Below are 21,587 nucleotides of genomic sequence, written 5' to 3' on the forward strand. Positions count from 1 at the left end.
TGCAGATATTCTCTTTTGTTCCTGCTTGACAATGCAGTCTCACTAGACAAAGACGGTTTGTCTTGCAAGCCAATGTTTTGATGATCCACATTAAATCTGATGCATACAGTTTCTTAATCCGGCAAAGAGTAGTTCATTCTGATTTAATTTTAAGGGATGTTTAGAGTGGGGCAAAACACTGTGCATTAAAGGTATTAGTTTGGCAAATGTTTCTCATTTACTTGCAACTACCGTATCTTCCATGAATGATATTCCTGAATATGTTTAAAATATTCAATGTCATCAAAAGACAACTGTAAGGTTGTGGTTAGTTTAATAAGTTACTTAATAAGATATATATATTGTGTTACTATTTTTTTAAGAGATTCATATTTTTAATCATGCAAGGATGCAATGTTACCAAAGAGTTTTAAATAAATCCGTAATAAATTACATTATTTAAAATCTATTTAAAATAAATACATAAAAATCTATTAAAATAAAAAATGGGTATTTTAAAAGGAAATATTCAAAAATTACAGTGTTTACTTTTTTGTATATTTACCTCTTCATTTTAGATCCTGAAAATATTTTCCTAAATATTTTGAATTTTCTTTGATCTCACGGCATAATTTCTATGAAACATAATCACATTTCTTTGAGACTGACTTCACTTAGCCAATCAGGAGATTTTGAGTTGCTTTTTACCTGTCAATCATTTTACACATTCACTGAGTAGACCATATATAGAAAGTAGGAAGCAGAGAGTGTGAATCATTCAAGTTTAATGCAATATACAATTTGATAAAAGTTATTTTGCTACTGCTGACAGTACTGAGATGACGTGCTGCTGCTCTCCTGCTCTGGTCAGTTCTGGCTGGTGCAACCCGACCCTGGTGCTAATCCAGCTTGATTCTTCGAAAGCAATGAAGCCTTGGAAAAATCAAGCTGCCCTGACCTAAAACAGGATAAATGCTTAAAAAAATAAAAATAAAAAAATAAAAATAAAAAGAAGGAAATACAGACCTACTTTGCAGCACCTGCAGGGTGTTTGTATTTGCCAACATGACAAAATACCTCAGTGTGGTTAAATGTAACAGTCTACATATGATGTACCAATCAAAACCACAGGCTGCAAATAGCACACTATTATAAAACTGCTGAATGAGTCACAGACTGAAGGGAAAAATGTGGGAGAGAGACGTGTGATTCATACAGAGGAGTAAAACACTTCCAAAAATAGAATGTAGGGTTGTATAAGAGAGGAACACAATAATCCATTCATGACCTGTTGTGTTGATGCTCGGTGTCATAATTCATTCTGTCATCAGCATGTCAAACACTTCATCAGCTGTGATTAAATATAAAAACTCCCAGAGCAACAGAATATGACTCATCTCTGCAACCACTCTCTGGAAGCGTGGACGATTTAAAACTGAATTCGAATGTGAAAATATTTTCTTCTATCGTGGCTATATTCAGAGACAGCCATACGGACACACAAAGCAAAACTGAATATATATATATATATGTGTGTGTGTGTGTATGTTGCCATTTAACTAACACATTATCAGCATAAATGATGTGTATATGTATATGCCATATGTATTTATTAACTGTATAAAAAAAATAATTCCATCTGTTCTATTTACATTTTATTTAAAATAAAGGAGTGTGAGAATGATTTTAGGTTTATTTTTCTCATATCTCTGAGAAAGCAGTGACTTGTTAGCTTGTAAAAACACATCTTGAATGGCCCATTTTTTTTTTTCCGAAAGCCCAGTGTGTCAATGAAGGGCTGCTGAATGATTTGGTGTCTTGGCAACAGTTATCACGGGGGTATCAAATGCCACACAGGTGCTAAACACAGAAACAAAGATAGCAGGCATGATCAAATCCATGAATCACTAGTGAAGATTAGAATTTGTTATTTTCAAAGAACACAGATATATCTTAATACATTTTAATACATACAGTATGTGTAAAATATACAGTATTATTTATATGTATTGGTTGATTTTCACCTATTTATCATACATGATCTGAAGAAACATGAGTAAAGTCTTGTTAAATAATCATTCATTTACATTAGCTCAGGTGCATATGTATTCTTCATTACAAACCTGCACACTGAGAAGACACTTCTGTTGCTGAAAGCCTCAGGCTGTATCCTGAGATTTCAGCCTACTATGACATTACTTAACTAATTACACACTAATTACTTATTAACATATCTGATGCTATAGCAGTGTTAATTTGTTAGGTGTTTTACCTAAACTTGTGCATATCACATCAGGTTGTGAACTGAACCTTGAACTGTTTATCAGTGCATGTGTTAAGCTGCGTGTTCTGCATTTTAATGCCAGCTTGAATGAGTTATAAAACTTTCAGTGTGACTGTTTAATCAACAACAGATGTTCAGTCTCCACTAAAATCAGCTATTCAGTGCATGTGGTGCATGATAAGAGACAGTAAAACAGCAGCCCAGTGATATAAGAGCAGATATTCTAATAATGTGTGTACATACTGTAGCCTTATCTGCATTACTGACAAAATTTCCCTAGAAAACAAGCTGAATATCACGTGTTGTTGTTTGCTTTGTTTTGCTTTGTTTGTTTTGATGTTTTGCCTTGGTTTGCTTTGCTTCACTGTGTTTTGTTGCTTTGTTTTTTTGTTTTACTGTTTTGCCTTATCTTTACTGTTTTGTTGTTTCACCTTGCTTTGTTTTGTTAGTTGTTTTGTCTTGTCTTACTTTTGCTATGTTTTACTTTGTTGCTTTGATTTTTTGCCTTTCTTTGCTTTGTTTTCTTTAGTTGTTTTGCATTGCCTTGCATTGTTTTGATTTGTTGTCTTGTCTCATTGTGTTTGTTTGGTTTGCTTTGTTTTTTGTTTTTTTGTTTAGTCTTGTCTTACCTTGCTTTGCTTCTTTTTTTTTGCATTTTTTCTTGACGTGCCTTGATTTACTTTGTTTCATTGTTTTGCCTTTCATTGTTTTGTTTTGCATTTTTTGTCTTGCTTTTATTTGTTTTGTTGTTTTGCCTTGGCTTACGTTGTTTTACTATTTTGTTGCTTTGTTTCATTGTTTTGCCTGGCCTTTGCTTGTTTTGCTGTTATTTCATTGTTTTGCTGTGCTTGATTTTGATTTGTTTTGTTTTTGTTTGGCTTTGTATTGTTTTGGCAGTCCAGACTTCAGATCAGCATGCATCTTCACTGTGTGGGAAAGACTATCTTTAACATTTTGTTTTTTATTTCATGAGAAAATGTCATATAAGTTTGGAGTGACATGAAAATCTGAGAGGGTCTGAATAGGCGTGATGCTTCTGAACATGAACGAACCATGTGTCATGGCTTCACTGGGATGTGTGGCTTTACCTGGAGTGGGGGTTTCTGTTCGATCCACACCACAGGCAGTGGGGAGACGAAACTGGATCCCTGAAAAGAACAAAAGTCATTAGTAGAGCTTGAAAAAAAACCTCTAATTGTGTTAGGACACAGTCACTGCACCCAGGCACATCTCCCAACATTTCATATTCATAAAAATCAATAAGACATTTTAAACAGTGAACAATATTACTCAATCTGACACTGATTGTTTGGGTCTCCAGATATCTTCACTTGTGCATTGTCTTAATAAGTAATTCATTTTAAAGTAAATGTTTGCAAAAGCCAATTAAGCTATAATCAATGTTGTCAGATTGTTAAAAATGAACAAAGATACATACATCTAAAAAATCACGTATTTAAAACCACAAACAGGCCAGAACATTTAGTTATGAATAAAGAATTGGTGGTTGGTAGAATTTTTGGTCAAAAGAGGTTCTGGCACGTAACTAAGCACTTATTATTTATGATTTTCTCACCATAATCTTTAATGTAGCTCTTGATGCAAGTATTAGTTTAATTCTACCCTTGTGAAAATGAAGTGTACTTTATGGAAATAATATATTAAAAAATAATAATAATACAATTAAGTGTGAACTAAACATACTGATTTTTTTTTTCAGACACTTACTTGCAGGGTAATTGGAATTAAATGAAATTGTAGTATAGTTTAAATTTATGTTAAAATGCAATTAGCTGAACTTTAGAGTGTTTTTGACACTTAAGTAGGACTTGCATAATTTTATAATTACTCATTACTATTGTCTCTGAAACTATAATTAATTAACTATAGTTAATATGCTCTGCCAAATGTACTGACAAGCTCATTGTTAAACCAACATTTTCTTAAATGTAGCTAAAATTATAATTAAATATTTGACGTGCTTTAGAATTTTAGTCAAGACATCAAAATATATGCACTTCTTTAACACATGACAAAATGTAAAAAAAAAATTATTATTTAAAATGTACTTTGAAGTATTACAAAGTGCACTTTTAGGTAACACTTTATTTTGATGGTCCCTTTTGAACATTATTTTTTACAATCAGTAACAATGCACCTATACGTCAACTAACTCTTATTAGAGTATTTTTTGCCTGTCTGCTTAAAGGGATAGTTCACCCAAAAAGGAAAATTCTGTCATTAATTACTCACCCTGATGTTGTTCCAAACCCACAAGACCTTCATTTGTCTCCGGTACACAAATTAAGATATTTTTGATAAAATCCGAGAGCTCTCTGATCCTCCATAGACAGCAACACAAGTACGACATTCAAGGTCCAGAAAGGTACCAAGAACATTGACAAAATAGTCCAACATTTGAGTGATTCAAATGTTCATACGCCATTTTGGAGAGTATGACGCTTTGATCTGCAAATAAACAACGCATGCACATGGTTCTGCTGACGTAGTACACATGCACTGCACCTTGTTTACGTTCAGATGAAAGCATGTGCATATGAGTAATTAATGACAGAATTTTCATTTTTGGGTGAACTATCCTTTTAATATCTGCTTTTTGCTTTAATATCCCTTTAATAACTCTTTATTGTGATGCTCCCCAATAGATATACTACTGACTATAAGTAAAAGTAACTTTGAAAGTACGTCAGCTTAATCTAACCCTAACCCTACCAGTCTACTCTACTAACACTCTAGTGAGACTTAGTAGATATGTAGGTACAATGTTACTTATAGTCAAAAGAATGTGTTAAGGGGACCATCAAAATAAAGTGAAATCCACTTTTTAAACGCAAAACAGTCATGAAAATGAACTCTGAAAGTATTGTATTTCTTTGAAAAGAGAAAGGCATTTTATTTCTTTGATATTACATTATCTGCACTTCAAGTGTTTTTTTTTTATAAACATTTTTAAGATCGTAAGTACACTACTATTACAATTAAGCATGCTTCTTTTTTACAAGGGTATTGTCTCCCTCAAATTGCCAATTAAAATTATGCTCAAAATCAGTTCATATAAACATCATTATATATAATCCACCAATTGTAGTTGTGTCTACAAGGAAAAAGCACTGCAATGTATGGCACTTGGTCATTTGCCACCTTGGTAAGAAAACCATTGAAAACCAAACCATTATAATATACACTTTTATACACAATTTCATTTTATTACATATTTTAGATTTTAAATTAAACTTTAAGACTAACTCAAGTTCAGAAAGTAAGTAAAACGAACAATGAAGGCAACGAAGGCAAAAAAAAAAAAGCAAAATAAATAAATAAAGGCAAAAACTAATTTAAACATTCAAAATTAAAATGTAACTAAACGCATAAAAGAATTTGCAAAGCACTAAATAAGTTAAATGAAAAAGAAGTTTTTATGAAAAAAATGTCAATCACTAACAAACTAAATAACATTCTTACAATATGAATTTCAGTATGATTTTTGTCTAAAGTCTATAAATGAAAATGTAGCAATCAAAAAAAGTTACAAGTATATAAATGATATATGACTACATTTACACAAAAACAACAGTCTAAAAGAATTACACAATCATTCAAAGGTATTGGACCAGTATCAGATTTCAGTTCCAGTGCTTCCATAACTGGAAAAGGGGTTAAAATTCACCATTCTGCCAGGTCATTGACTGAAGATTCCAGTAAGAGTGTTGCTTGATCCTGAGCGTTTCGTCTGGGTCGTCCTTATCATGTGTGCATGGACTCTGACAGTGTGGAAGGTGATATGCTTAATAACTGTGATGACATGGATGAAGGATGATATGAGACACAAGAACAAACGTAGGCCTACATCAAGACATTCGCACCAGAATATTACCTAACGGCCTGGTTAACAAATACTTCATGAAATTTCATTGAATTTCATTGGTTTAAAGTGCACTTTCTTCATGCCCTACTAAGCTAAATGTATCCAACGGTATGCAAAATGCAATTATAAACATTCCAAAAATGTATTTGCTGGAGTATCACATGACCAAGATATAAATATTGTTATTTTATATTTAGAAACCGATTTCGTGTACAGATATTTTTAGTTAGTCCAATCAAGTAATGAGACACACAATGGTTGATAAACTTCCTAGTCAATACACATTGCATTGGGGGATACAGTCCCTCACATAATGTGTTCTGTTAAAAGCTACATACAGTATTTCAGTGAATGGACAGAAGTAGGTCATCTGGATATTCCATGCATATATAAATTCTGCATACTGTGCACAATACATATGCTGTAGTACAAGTAGTAGGCTAATATTCTATATCAGCGGATTTCAATTCCAGAGATACTTGTGTGGTGAATCAGACATGTGGTGAATGAATTAATGATTGAATAGATGGCTTAAAACACAGGTAGGTGAATGGAGAGAGAGATGTCATTTGTCCATCAGAGCCGTGGAGGTGGAGGGCGAGTTCGCACATCTCACCTCTTGATGGAGAACTGAGGTTAGAGCCTGATGACCTTTTTTCTCAACATACATACATACATACATACATACAGTGGCAATGCCCCCATGAATGTAGAGTGGATGTCATCATAGTATAACGCTCCAGTTACTAATGTAACCTTGGTTACCTGAGATAACAAGCATTGTGTTTATGATGATTTGGTGAAGCTGTTTTCCTCTGAATACTGAAGCCTGATTTGTTAAAGTATGTGCAGCTGCACAAACATATGCCATTTCAGCTCACCAAAATAGGGTAGAGTTAACTATGTAAGTTGACCCTTGAATGCATTTTCATCAGAATCATTTCAACTGAGGAGCATTTCAACTGATTAGCATCGACTCGCATGCAGCTGTACAGCATGGCAGGGCATGCAACACTTATTCCTGTTATCTTAGGGAACCAAGGTTACATTAGTAACTGGAGTGTTCCCTGTCTCTAATGTTGCATTTATAATGCTTGGGGGAACAATATGCCACAATGCCATGCTATAAGCGCAGAACGAAAGCCGTCCTGCGAGCCCAGCTCTAGGGCACTGACATAAGGGCCCTAAGAAACATAGGCTAACTAGTGAGGTTCAGGCCATCAGTCGGAGCACTCCAAAAAATTGCTAAAGCGCTCCTCATAAGGCCTAGACTTGGCAAATTAAGTTAGCTCCCTGCTTGTCCTCAGAGGGATGAAGAGCTATAGAATGTTGACCTGTTCTCTAAACGGAGTAGTGAGCACCTTAGGTACTTTTGGCCCAAACTCCAAACAGGAAGTGCTCACAAGAAGTCACCCACACCTTTGACAGATGCTAAAGCTTGCAGCAGGGCAGTCTTAAGTGGCAGGGGCCGTAAGTTAGCCACTTGGAGTGGTTCAAAAGAATTGCCTTAAAGGTCCCTGAGGAACGTAGACAGGTCCCAAGTAGGAACAGTATGGGGGCAAGGCAGGTTAAGTCTCCTAGCTCCCCACTTGACAAACATTTCTTCCTACAAACTGGCTAGCCACAAGGGCAAGGTTTGTCGCGATAGCTGGCACATATACAGTACCTTGAGCATAGAAGGGGTGTAACCCTTATCCAGCAGCTCTTGTAAAAAGGACAGAATGGTTGCTACCTCACAAGAGGATGAGTCTTCATTTCAAACTGCACACCAATTGGAGAAGACAGACTGGTCTTTATGGGATAAAGGCATCTTGTAGATGGCACTCTGACCTCCACTATAGTGTTGGCCACCTTCACAGTGAAATGCAAAGGTTCTTGTTGAGGGGCCACAAATATTGACTCTACATCTCGGGTTGGGGATGCCACAAGTAACCCATCGCTTGCGAGAGGAGGTCTTTGCTCAGCAGAATCGACCAGGGAGCTGTCAATGACAGCTGAATCAGATCGGGGAACCACAACTGGTTTCACCAGTGGAGCCACCAGTAGAACTGATCATCTGATCCATCTGATGACATGAGAGAGCAGAGTGACCAAGGGAAAGGCATACAGGCAGGCCTTGGCCATTCCTAAGCCAGCGTGTTCTGTTCCTCAGAGAAAAATGTTGGGCAATAAGAGTTTTAAACAAGTCTTCCGAAGAATCTCCTTTCTCCTGGAGACATACTCCCCTTGGACAGCATGTCCAATCCCTGGTTCAGTCTGCCTGGAATGTGCACTGCCCTCAATGGGCCCGGGTTGCACTTAGCCCATAGAAGGTGGTGTCTCACCATCTTATGAAGAAACCACAAATAAGCCACCCTGGCAATTTATGAAGGGAACCACTGTCATGTTGTCCAAATGGACAAGGACATAGTGGCATTTTTGAGCTGGCAGCAAGGTTTTAAGGGCCTAGAAAAATGTCAGTTGAATTGTAGCCTTTGCTCTAGGCTGGACCAGAAGCCGAACGCTGAGCTGCCCTCGCACAGAGCTCCCCAACCTGAGATAGAGGTCGTAACAACATTCCTTCTGGAAGTCAGTCCCAATTGGACACCTGTCTGATACAGGCGAGGGCCTTTATAAGGGGCCACAGCTGAGACACACTGATGGTCCACCTTGAGGCAAAAGTGTCCCAGACCCCAGGCATGGGACAGAACACAGGCTTTTAGCCAGTACTGCAGGGGTCACATGTGGAGCAGGCCCAGCGGTATCACAGTGGATGCCATTAGGCCCAGGGTCCTCTGTGAGGATTCCAGTGAGAGCCATGCCCACATCTGGGTTGAGTCGATAACGACCCCCAGAAAGCCACTTGCCTGTTGGGAAACAGACGACTCTTGATTCTGAGCCCAAAAAGCTCCAGGTGGCTGAGAAGCATCGACCTGCGAGCACAGAGCTTGTATTCTGACCAGGCTAAAACTAACCAGTCATCAAGGTAATTCATAACGTGGATTCCAGTTTGCCTCAGATGGGAGAGAGTCATGCCAAGTGCATGGAGCCAGGGACAGTCTCTTCAAGAGGAGGGAGCTTCTCATGTCCCTTTTGCTCAGCACCATCATTGGAGGTCAATTCAGAAGAATTGACTTGAGCAAAGTAGGGGAGACGCTTATTTTGGGAAAGAATGGTTCTGGTCTCTGACGGGAGCCTAGAGCCGACCAATCCAAGTTGAGCTCTTCAAAGGCCTTTGTGAGGAAATTTGTTTGTTTAGAAGAGGAAATTTGCTCTGAGTTGTTGCTGGATGACCGGAGAGGAGAAGCGCTAAGTGCGACAGTGTCTTTCCTCTGCAAGGGCTCTCTTACAGCAAGTAGTGTGCTTCTTGTTTTTTGTCTTCAGAGCTCAGTGAGGAGCTGCACTTCACGCTGAAGGAGAAAGATTCTGATTAAATGGCAATTAGCACCAACTTATATAGGCAGTTGGCTCCACCCATTTTGGTGGGCTGAAATGATATAGCTTTGTGGAGCAGTACAAATGTTAACAAATCAGGCTTCAGTATACTGAGGAAAACTGAGTTTCCCCCAAATGTCATAAACACAATGTAAGAGACAATTTAATAGGGAACTACAATTAACTAAAATAATTCCACACAACATTCTAGTGAAGATCTCACTTTTTTTTCAGTTTATATAATTTACAGTATATTATAAATTTATATCAGTACATTCGCAAATACAGCTACCCTGTCCTACTGTAATTAGTGACTGTAAAAATCTGCTGTCACTTGGTATTGAGGTAACATAAGATTTTAAATGATTACAATTCCACTTCACAGCATTTTAATTTAAACATTGTATTGTTTCAATGAAATATTAAATTGTTTTAAAAAAATAATTATCCCTTTTTAAATAACACATTCTTATTGGATGAATATGTTAAGACTTTATAAATATGTTAAGACTTTTACTTAGGACCACTACAGTTATTTCACATACTTATTAAAAAGTTAATTGGGTTAATTTATGCTATTGATGCTGTAATCATGCACAATCCCCTGTGAATTCAAACAACAAATCAAACACTTCAACACAAAAAATCCAAGAGTAATAATAATAATAATAATAAAAATAAATGTGTTTAAGAACAAAGAAATCCTTCTAAGGTTAAAAAAAGCTGAAATGAAGTATTTTAACTTTATGTAATTAATTTGTAAGTGTAAATCTTTTGCTAGATAATATGAAAGTAGACAAAACAATGATGTGAAATGAAGTACAACAGGTATATTACAAAGGAGCCCTGTCAGACCTACCGTACATTCTACGCCCCCCAGCTAATCTACGGGCCCCTAAAATGAAGAAAAAAAAAAAAAGAAAAAAAGAAAAAAGAAAAAAAGGATAGCTTAGTAAGAAGTAAATTTAAATTAAATAAACATAGAAAAAAAAAAAACCTAAACACTATCCCTAACTCATGCATTGTGTCATGCGCTCTCTGCAGTGATAATATGCATGTGTCTTTATTTGTAATAAACAAAGAAACAACAAACAAACAAACACAATTAGGCGAATTCACAAAGAATTTAGTGCAGGTGCTTTTAGTGTACTAAACTACAGCAAGAAGCTAGAATATAGTATTTGGCAAAAAAAAAAAAAAAAAGTTACATAAAAACCTTATACTAATTAATTTACAATTGTATGCTTTGTAAATGATGACATAAGTGACATATATAAAATAAATAACAAAATAGGTCTAAAGTTTTTATAAATAGAGTAAATAAAATTGGATGTTTAATTTATTGATCATTACTGTAAGTGATATGCATATGCTATTTTTTTATTTTTAGAATTCCATAACTAACAAAGTGGTAAGATATAATAATTCCATTGTATTAATCATATTTCAATAATTTTGGTAAATCATGTGTTGGATCTCTCATCATGCATCTAGCAAGCCACTTTTATTCTGTGAAATTCTGCCTAAACATGTAAAATGCACAAATTTAGCAAGAAAAAAAAAAATCTAACATAAAAAGTAAACACTGAAATATATAAATTCTCGATTTTGGGTGCTCTTGGCAAATAATTTTTCTCAGTTTTATTGCCAAAATGCAAAGCTTTAAAGGAATAGCATTTAATTGATGTACTGGAGTCGTGTGGATTATTGTGATGTATTTATCAGCTGTTTGGACGGCATTCTGATGGCACCCACTCACCGCAAAGGATCCGTTTGGTGAACAAATTATGAAATACTAGATTTCTTGAGATCTACTCTGATTGAAAAAATAAATAAATAAAAAATTAAATTCTACATCTTGGATGAGCTGAGGGGGAGTATATTTTCAGCAAATTTTCAGTCAATGGATGTGGAGTAAGTCTGTAACTAATGCTTTGTCTAGAAATGTTATCATCATTTCCAGTCTTACATAGATGGGAAACATAGTTTTATAGCAAAATCCTGTCCCCTCATAAACTCAGGTTGCATTTTCTAGGAGGCTATACAGCTAAACTTCATCAACAGTACCCAAAATATACAGTAACTAAAATATACAGACAACATTCACAATTTAAACTTAATTATGATCATTAAAAATGAGCTTCTGCCACAAATGTATTTATACATTAGTTTTTGAGAATTTCACAGGATTTCACAGAAGTATGATTAAAAATTGTAGCATATCATTCTGGCTGGGGTATTGTAAGGGACTTTCCTTTTATTAATTCTAAAATGCCAAGCTAGAGTTGACGTCCATGTTAATGACATATTTGCAATCGACTTTATGTATGTGGTTAAATATTTGTAAATTAAAGGGTCCGAGAGGTGTATGCATTTGTAATATTCTTTTTATTTGTTTTTTTTTTTTTTTAATTCTGCCTATTATGTTAATATGTTTGCTTATAGAAGAAACATACTTTCAAAATGGTTCACTTGTTTTCTTCTTTGAGCACAGCAGTGTAGCTATGATCCCACATGAAATTCTGATGTCAAATGATTGAAAACACCTGCACAATCCATGTCATATCTGATAATCATTTCATTTTTTTATATTTATCTCTGAAAAGAAAAATATTACATAAGGCATGTTTACTGAGAAAAACAAACAAATCACAGTTATTTTGGAAAGAGAAGCACATATAACAAGTTTTGAAACATTAAAGGACTTAAAAAATGAAAAAGAAAAAAAAAAAGTGATCATCAACTCACTCTCAATTCATTCCAAACCCTTGGTTTATGGGGAACATGAAAGTCATACAGGTTTGGGATGAGAAAATGATCACAGAATTGTCATTTTGGGCTGAAAATTAAGAGCATTTAATCCTCCTAATTTTGAATAGCCATATCGTTAGATATAAATAATATAGTTTTGGACATATGTAACATCTGTTAATAGAGGGGAAGTGTGATTTCATGGTAGTTTTGGCATTAAATTATAAGCAAGCTACATTTTAAAAAATACTTTTTGGTTTTTGGTGATCCCATTAAATCCCATTATCCCAAATAAATCATCATCATGGCATCTACATTTCACAGATAAAGAGGACACACTGCCTTATTCGTTTATAACCATACTTTACATAATTTTCTTTACTTACTGTATTGACAGTGGTAAAAAATGTAGCTGCTACTTTGAAACAGTATGAATTAGCATAACAAACAAATGCAAATACATATAACAACAGTATGGTAACAGCAACAAAAGAGGCAAAGGGTTACAATAAATGCCTGAGATCCATGCAATGTTTGTCAAAAAATATCCAAGGGCTTCATTTTCATGGCACTATAAGTGCTGTTTAAAATGAAATCGACACGCCAGTGACAGGTACAGATAAACACAGGACTTGCATAGAATGAATGAAGATCGTGAGAACATCTGCGATATCTTCAGCACCTTTAAAAACATCTTTCCATTCCCTGAACATGTCTCTTAGCAAATCAAAAACAAATGAAAACTGGAGCAATTCATCAGTCTATTGCACCTTGATTTAGTATGGATCAATTGATTTATAGAAGAATGTATAAGCTCTTGATGATGCAATTTATAATAAACATGAGCCTGAACCAATAAATTATATGTTGAATAACAGTTCCTAGGTCCTTCTCGCACCGCAAAAATATAATGCATCATATCATTTCTTTAACATTCACCTGGTTCCCTTTTAGCAGTTTTCTTATGGCTAAAACACCTTTCTTGGATAAAGCTCATCATGAAATAGCATATCGTAGATTTGCACACCATGGACATTTAGAATATAATAACAGAAAATCAATTTATACATTTAAAATCCTCAGACATTCAATGTCAATCTCTTAAAAAATTTCTATAAACACAAAGCAAGTTAAGAGGCCCAAACAATATATCATCACTAATTTAAAAGATAGTTCACCCAAAAATGAAAATTCTGTCATCATTTGTGCAGCCTCATGTCATTCCTACATGTTTCTTTCATCACAAAAGTTGTAGTGGATCTGACTTTCATTATATGGACAAAACATATATATATATATATGTGTGTGTGTGTGTGTGTGTGTGTGTGTGTGTGTGTGTGTGTGTGTGTGTGTGTGTGTGTGTGTGTGTGTGTGTGTGTGTGTGTGTGTGTGTGTGTGTGTTTTCTTTTGGGCTTAGAAGAAAGTCATGTAGGTTTGAGACAAAGTAAGGTAAATAACCGACCAGAAATAATTTTCAGGATTGGGTGCACTATCCCTTTAATGTAGCAAAACAAACAAACAAACAAAAGCATCCATTCATTAAGCACTGCTAAAATAATTTTAACATTTGAAGGCTATCATATCATACTCTCTAATTATGTCAACTGTTAGATCAGTTAAACTATATAAATCAATATCTCCCATGTGTAACAGGACACACATCAGCAAGAGCCCACCCACAGATTGATGAGATCATAATTACATCACTAGTGATGACGGTGTCAGTACATTCAAACCGTGCCACTCTGTGCGTCACAAAAGGAGCAAGGGCAGTTGACAGTGTCTTTAATGCCAAATCACTGGCTAGGCTTAGAGTTAATGGATTTAAGATGTTTTCAGTGGATAGCTGTTTTAATGGATGGATGGATGATGTTGTTAATTATTATTATTATTATTATTATTATTATTATTGGTATTTTTAAAGTTTGAAACTAAAGTTAAAAATGCAAATGCACAAAATCCAGCTATAAAATATAATGATCATAAATAGTGAATTTCATAATTTACTCAATGTAAATGAAGTTATGTCTTACTGCTTGAATATTTGGGAAATTACTTTTGATAGTTCAGAATGAAAACCTTTGTTTCCACTCAATGGGAACATGCCAAAAAACTGGCAAATCTCAATAAATAAGTTTTATTGTAATATTGTATATTAAACTGATCTTTTACACTCTTTCATAATCGTACTGACATAATGGTGTATCATACTCTAAATTGTTTTATGGTTTTATATATAAAGAAAAGTGGTCCTGCAACAACAAATGGAATTTAACAAGAAACTTTCCACCAACATTTCTTAAAATCACACTAGTTCAGAAGTGATTTGTATTCCTCTTCTCTTCAGTGGCTTAAAATGAACTTCAGTTTTACAGACAAATATTGCCTTAAACTTTGGCATGGTGATATTTATTTTCAGTAAACAAAATAGTTTAATATAGCCTCTGTTCTAAATAAACTACTTAAACCTTGTACATAAAAAATATATTGTGTTAAGGAATGTTCATCTTATTTTTGTTTTAACATAATGTCTATTTTTATTTAATGCTAACTATATGGAGCATAAATGTAATTTTCCACAAGTGTCACAGTGTCTCATTTCTTTTTTATTATGGTGGCACATGGAGATTGAATGTCCTGAAAGCAAACCAATAAATAAATACTGTAAATAAATAAATCAACAAATTAGATTAGAGATAGATAGATAGATAGATAGATAGATAGATAGATAGATAGATTGATTGATTTAATTACATGAATATTATATATATATATATATTTTTTTTTTTTTTTCGTGTATGCACATTTTGTACATATAGGTTCCACATGCTGTGTGTGTCCTGTGGAGACAAATTCAGATGGTCACTTAAATACAGAACAAGTCACTTTAAAATGGAAAATAAAGTAAAATTAATATCCAGGGACTAGATTATTGGGACAAATCCCCCCAAAAACTGAAATATAATAGAAAGGGAGATACAGCATCTGTTTTGGATTTTGTATTCTTAATTTAAAGAAATAAATCAATAAGTTTGTGAGTATGTGTGGGAGTCAAGGTCACAGTTATAGAACATTTATGAGAAAAAATGTAAGGGAATTACAGGAGCAGTCATTTTGTGAAGCTACGTTTAAAGTACAAAACTACAGTAGTGCTGAGTGATAGATTTTCATTTCTGTAATTCAGATAACAAAAATGATTTGTGTTGGAAAATTTATATTAATAAATAAATTTTACCTTTATTACATAATGTATACATTATATACTATTTAATTAACAGAGTGCAGAAGAGCAGCAGAATTATGCAAAAGCTTTGATAGTACAAATGCAGTGAAATGTTTAAATAAAATGATTGTATTCCAGAATAAAAGAAGGCTGTGCATGTAATCATGAAACATAAGTTGTAGTGGACTAATTAATATAAAATAATATAAATGCAATATAATCCGAAACTAAATTCATAGTTTCAGAAAAGCACATAACAATGCGATTTTTAAAATGCCATTACCTGATTTGATATTTAATACTAAATAACAATTAGTCAATAATTTTAGTTAGGACTAATCGGTGTTGTAATTGAGAATTGTACACTGTTAAACTGTTTTTCATAAAAGCAAGTTTTAGATATTTTAAATGTATTTAGGATACCAAATGTGTATTTGCTGAGCAGGGGAAAGTTGTGTTAATCAGGTCATATTCAGGAAATCATGAAATTATTAAATTTAAATGGTTTTAATCATTATTTCCCCCCACAAATAAACATATCACATTTATAAAAGGGACATCATATTTCTAGACTGTGATTTAATTACAGTCTTAATCAGATATACTTGTACAATAAAAATGTTATTGGTTATGATTAATGATTTAGTACAGGGCACAACAAATGTTTACTCAGTCATCTAGTCTAACGTGTTAAAATTATAGTGTTTTAGCATCTGTAATGATTAACTACTGATACTTTGCACAGCTGTAACTACACCTTTAGGATTGTGGGAGTCAAAAAACAGTTATAGAGAAATCTGTAATTGTGGGGGGCACCCATTTTTGTATTGTTCAGTGAAATAAATTGCTTCCTTTTCCATCCTTGATTAAAGCATTTCAATAATAAAAAGATGTACCACTCAGCACTACTTTGTAAATAGTCCACAAATGCTTTCTATATAAGCTAGCTAGTAATTACACCGCAGATGTAGAGTTACAGTAAATATGGTAAGGGCTTATGCTTGAGTTAAAATACCATTTGAATTTCTTGAAATTTCTTAACTTCTTTAAATCCATATGCGACTCTCCTGAGAAACTGAGGACAAAAAGCTCAACATGATTGCTGTGCATGATCCATCAAATTCATTTGGCATGAAAAGCGAAAGCGTTGCTTGACATCTATAGAGCTGTTCAGTTTGTTGTTCAGACCAATATAATGGGTTTCCTTTAAAAGGCTTTTAGAATAGATGATTTTGTTGTCAAATAAGTTAAAATATATTGTTCTACAACATAAATTACAGAGTCACGGTTCAAATGTGATTTTTTTAAACTTTGAAAAGTTGCTACATAAGACCCTAAATGGTGGTCCATTAAGGACAAAATGCATAAAAATAGTACCTTGTCACAGGGGCAGTAGCCTCAATGGAACACCTTTGTGCCTTTTTTTTACCCTCTAAATGGTACATGTTAGTACCTTAGAGTAGTAATATGTACAGTACCCTTAAGGTAGTAATATGTACTTTTATGGTACGGTAAAGAAACGGTAAAGAAGGTACAAAGGTGTCCTTTTAAGGCCACTGCCCCAGTGACAAGCTGTTGTAACCCTAAAGGTACAATTTTTTTTTTCACATTTTATTTTCAACAATGCTCTTATTGTTTTCATGTTGTGTTGCAAAACTCTTTTGCTGCTATTGTGTAAGTGTAGCAGTTACACTGTTACAACAGTGTAATTACATATGTAATTACATGCAGGTATTTTTGTCAATGTAATTAAAAGTGCTTTGTGTAAGATGATAAATTTAGTAAATGTTAGTGCATAGCAGTTAATATAGCATGTACACAGATAATTGTAGTTCTCAAGTAGCAACTTGATAGCAAGCACACAATTGTTTCAAAGTTCACATTAGATTTAACCATTTATGTTGTAGCACAACCATTAATATTAACCATATAAGTTATTATACTCAAATAAAACTCAATTAGGAATGTATAAAAATCCAAATTAGCCTTTCATTTTGGCTTACCGGTCTATGTATCATTCGTTTTTTTTTTTTTTTTTTTTTTTTTTTTTTTATTATTATTAATTTTGAAAGATCAATTAAAAAAAAAAATAAAAAAAAAAAATATAATAAATGCTTCTTTTTTTCAGTTTTTAGTTTTTTTTTTTTTTTTTTTTTTTTTTTTAAGAAAATGTAAGTAACAGCTTGAATATTCGATTTCTACATGTGGGTGGGAATTTAATGTTCCTTTCTGCTGATTGGTCAGCCGAAGATCAAACCGTGCCGTCATCTGTTCTTCCGCAGTATCAGTAGCTCGACACAACTCATACCAGGGCATAGTCTAGACAGGGCTTTCTTCTGTGTAGATATAAATTCTATTCTTTGTATCAGCTGGGCATGGCAGTGTATGATATGACAGCTGCTCACCCAGTAATTTTGTTTGTTTAATTAATTAATTTATTTCTAATAAATATTTTAAACACTAAGACAAAAAAGGAAAGAATAATAAATTGGCTTGGGTATATATAGGCCTATAATGTTCATGCAAGAACTGTCATTTTGACTGACAACCGGAGAACAACAGATATTAAATAGCCTCCTGTAAGAGTTTTATAATGTAGTCTTGTGTTTTACTAAAATTGATTATAATTGACAGGCTATCTCAAAAGGATATGCAATGTGTACATGAGCTGCTGCACACTTGCACACAGGACTGCAATGCAAGATTTTCATAAAATATAACAACTTGCCATTCTGGTTTGTTTCTCACCAAACCCACAGTATACCTTCTCACCAAACCCACAGTATACCTTGGAATATTTGCCATGAGATGCAAAGGATTATTTTAGGACAGATATGCAGATATGATGCCTTAAATCACCATTCTCTGCCATTAAATTGGCAAGTGAGAGCAGGACATCTTTAGAACAACATTAAGGTGAATAGTCACTCTAGTCCACACAGTTCCAATAAATTGCGATGGGTTAAATAAAGTCAATAAGCAGACAGACTCGCGACTAAAGTCAAGGGCAGACCAGTATTGAAGTGCACAGGAAATAAGCAGCAGTCATATTTAAAGCAGTTTAAATATGCAGTTTAAATTAATATTGAGTATTAATTGATGTTCACTTGGATTTTTTCCCCATTGAGGGAAAATAACTTAATATTCTGTCATTTTTAGTCATATGGTAAAATGTATATTTTAATTTGTGTAATATTACGTTCAAAATAACTACAACATGTCATGCATTTGAAAAATAAAGAGAACAACAGCTTTAACATGTTTCGGTCTCCTTTAGCTTCTTTTTGGCACACGCCACAAACATGAACCACAGTGAATACTTGTCTTTTACAAGGCTTAATTTAGATTATTTGATGTTAAATGCATCATATAAGTCAATTTGGAATAAATCAAAGTAGGCCTATGTATTATGATAAAAAAGCGACTTTACAGTCTGGAAATACGGTAGGCTATAGCAAATTATTTAGCAGACCCCCTATCACTTTAAAAACTGCTGATCTACACAGAAGAAAGCCCTGTCTAGACTTTGCCCCGGTATGAGTTGTGCCGAGCTATTCGTTAGTCTGTTTGATGAAAAAAAAAATATATATATTAAATGTAGTTGCAATGAATGCGTTAAGAATCCGTACAACTGCAGCAGTGGAGGACTATTATTCTGCTGCATGATACTGCGGAAGAACAGATGACGGCATGGTTTGATCTTCGGCTGACCAATCAGCAAAAAGGGGCATTAAATTCCCACCCATCTGTAGAAATCAAATATTCAAGCTGTTTATTATTTTTTCTACCCCTGAATGAAAAACGAATATTTAAGCTGAATTCTCGTTTTTCGTAAAAAAAAAAAGCAGCCTTTTATCTACTTTCAATATTAAATCAAAAACTGAATGAATGAATGATACACGGATTGCCTACAAACTGAACTCAGTCACTAAAATTAACGGTATTTCATATTTTCACCTGTCTACAAAAAAGTAAAATAACTAACTTAAAAACAATGCAAAGAAGTATATTAAAATAATATGCCAAATTAAATTTTTTTAGATTTATTTGAAAAACATTAAAAGTATAAGCCAAAAAATTTGCATCTTTCAACTATATTCATAACCTCTTTTGGTCAGACTGAGCAGTGAGATAATTCACCACTGTCACAAAAACTGCTTTAGCCATGGACAAAACACTGACGGTGACAGTCAGACAAATTGCGACATTCCTTACAATGTGAATGACATTCATGATTCATTTCCGTGGTGATGTAAACAGATTTTATGATCCGGCACAGCAAATGGTTCCATCTAGAAAAGCTACACTATCCCCGTTATGCCAAAACGACACCTTCTCCTTTCGGCATTTGAGCCAAGCTATCATCTTTTTGCCAAGAGAAAAGGGACAAGCTCTTCTCTGGATGCAGGTGTATACTGTTGATTCAGAAACAAAGTTAATGTCTGTTCCAGTGATGAGAATGATCAGAAGGATAGAGATAAGTAGGACATTGGTCCACTAGTGTACTTTCTGCACCAGAGTTCAAGGCTGGCGCTTCTTTGACCGTCCGCTCGATTGCAGTTCTTCTTCTTCTTGCCAGTGTCCAGTTTGGACCGTCCCAATGGCTTGGACAGTGGTGGGCCGGTGGTGGGTCTATCTGGACTGGCAGGACTGGTTGGGCTGTTGGTGGCCGTGGTTCCTTCAGGAGATCCCTCAGTGATCTCAATGCGCGGAGGCTCCATCAGGTCGAAAATGTTGAAGGCAGCCGGTTCTGGCTGACACATTACTGAGGCGTCTGCAGTGTTTTGTCTCACCAGACCATTAGCGCCGGTCTGGACGCCAACAGACACCCTCTCGCTGGGGCTGGAACTGGTGCCAGTGGCAGCTTCCCGGCACATGGTCCACATGTTATAGCACTGGGTGAAATTAAAGAAGTTGCTGTTGAAAGTCTTGAGCTCTCCGCAGACATCCCTGCGCAGCTCCGCTAGCTCGTAGCGCATCGCCGATATCTCCTCCTTCCACTGCATGTTGAAGGCAGCCACCATGTTTGCGGACTCCTTGAAAGCCTGAATAGCCTGCGGGACAGGAGGATCCGGTGGGGGCTGGGACGGGGGCGGACACGGGACTCTGTAGGCATGCGAGGAGGTAGGAGGAATGGAGATAGCCGTGACCGTGGAACTGGTGCTGTGTTGACTACGTGCAGCGTTTTCTCTTTCAAACCGTTCGATTTCCTGATAAGCTGAGGAGCTGGCGCCATCATCATCCTCAATCATATCCTCATTTAGCAATGAGGTGCCATCCATTGCATCATACCCTTCTGGAAGACAAATTTGAATATGGAGATAGGGAAATTCAAAGGGATGAATAGCTGTGGAATTCGGCGAAGCCTCTCACTTTATCAAATGTCAACACTTGAGTCTCATGTTAGCAGTATGTGAGTAAATGCCCTGTACACAGAATTTTTAATTGCACACTGCATTTGTTCCTGGGAGTAAATTCGGGAACTTTCATATGTATCAAGTACACTTCCAGAAAAAAATAAATAAATAAATAAAATAATGGTCAAAATCGTACCTCTAGGGGTAAAACAGCTTGTCACTAGGGCAGTACACTTAAAGGGACACCCTTGTACCTTCTTTACCCCCAAGCAGCTCATAATAGCACCATAAGAGTATATATTTCTAAGGGTACATATTATTACTCTAAGGTACTCGTAAAGAAGATACAAATGTGTTCTTTTGAGGGTTGTACCCCTGTTGTCAACTTTTCAACATTTTTTTTTTCTGATAGTGTATGGAGAGAGACTGAAGAACAAAACTGTATATTAGATTGATGAGGAAGAAATTCCAATTAATGTTTAATTGCAGGCTAGTGGATTTTTTCTGTTTGATTTTCACAGGAAGCAAGCAAATATTGGTTTCCAACTAAGTTTAATGCAGGGGCGTCGCTAGACCTTTTTTCCTGAGGCATGAGACCAAGTTAAATACCACTATGTCCAAATAAAATATTACTGATAAATTCTTATGTGTTAATGGGATTGATATATATATATATATATATATATATATATA

General features: G+C 34.8%; 1 protein-coding gene across 8 annotated transcripts in view; it reads right to left on the reverse strand.

Moving 5' to 3' along the window:
* Nucleotides 1–21,587, reverse strand: part of LOC109113829 (disks large-associated protein 2-like) — a 116,355-nt gene that overhangs the window by 19,445 nt on the left and 75,323 nt on the right. For 5 of the 8 annotated variants that reach the window (XM_042747167.1, XM_042747171.1, XM_042747165.1 and 2 more), the window contains 2 exons: nucleotides 10,423–10,458; nucleotides 3,352–3,411 (listed from right to left, as the gene is read on the reverse strand). In XM_042747167.1, the coding sequence (XP_042603101.1) occupies nucleotides 3,352–3,411; nucleotides 10,423–10,458 (96 nt within the window). Of the gene's footprint in view, nucleotides 1–3,351; nucleotides 3,412–10,422; nucleotides 10,459–17,763; nucleotides 20,834–21,587 lie in introns of those variants that run through there. The other 3 variants (XM_042747166.1, XM_042747168.1, XM_042747172.1) reach the window with 2 other exon arrangements.

Source organism: Cyprinus carpio, chromosome B20, assembly GCF_018340385.1.
Source record: "Cyprinus carpio isolate SPL01 chromosome B20, ASM1834038v1, whole genome shotgun sequence".
Taxonomy (NCBI): Eukaryota; Metazoa; Chordata; class Actinopteri; order Cypriniformes; family Cyprinidae; genus Cyprinus; species Cyprinus carpio.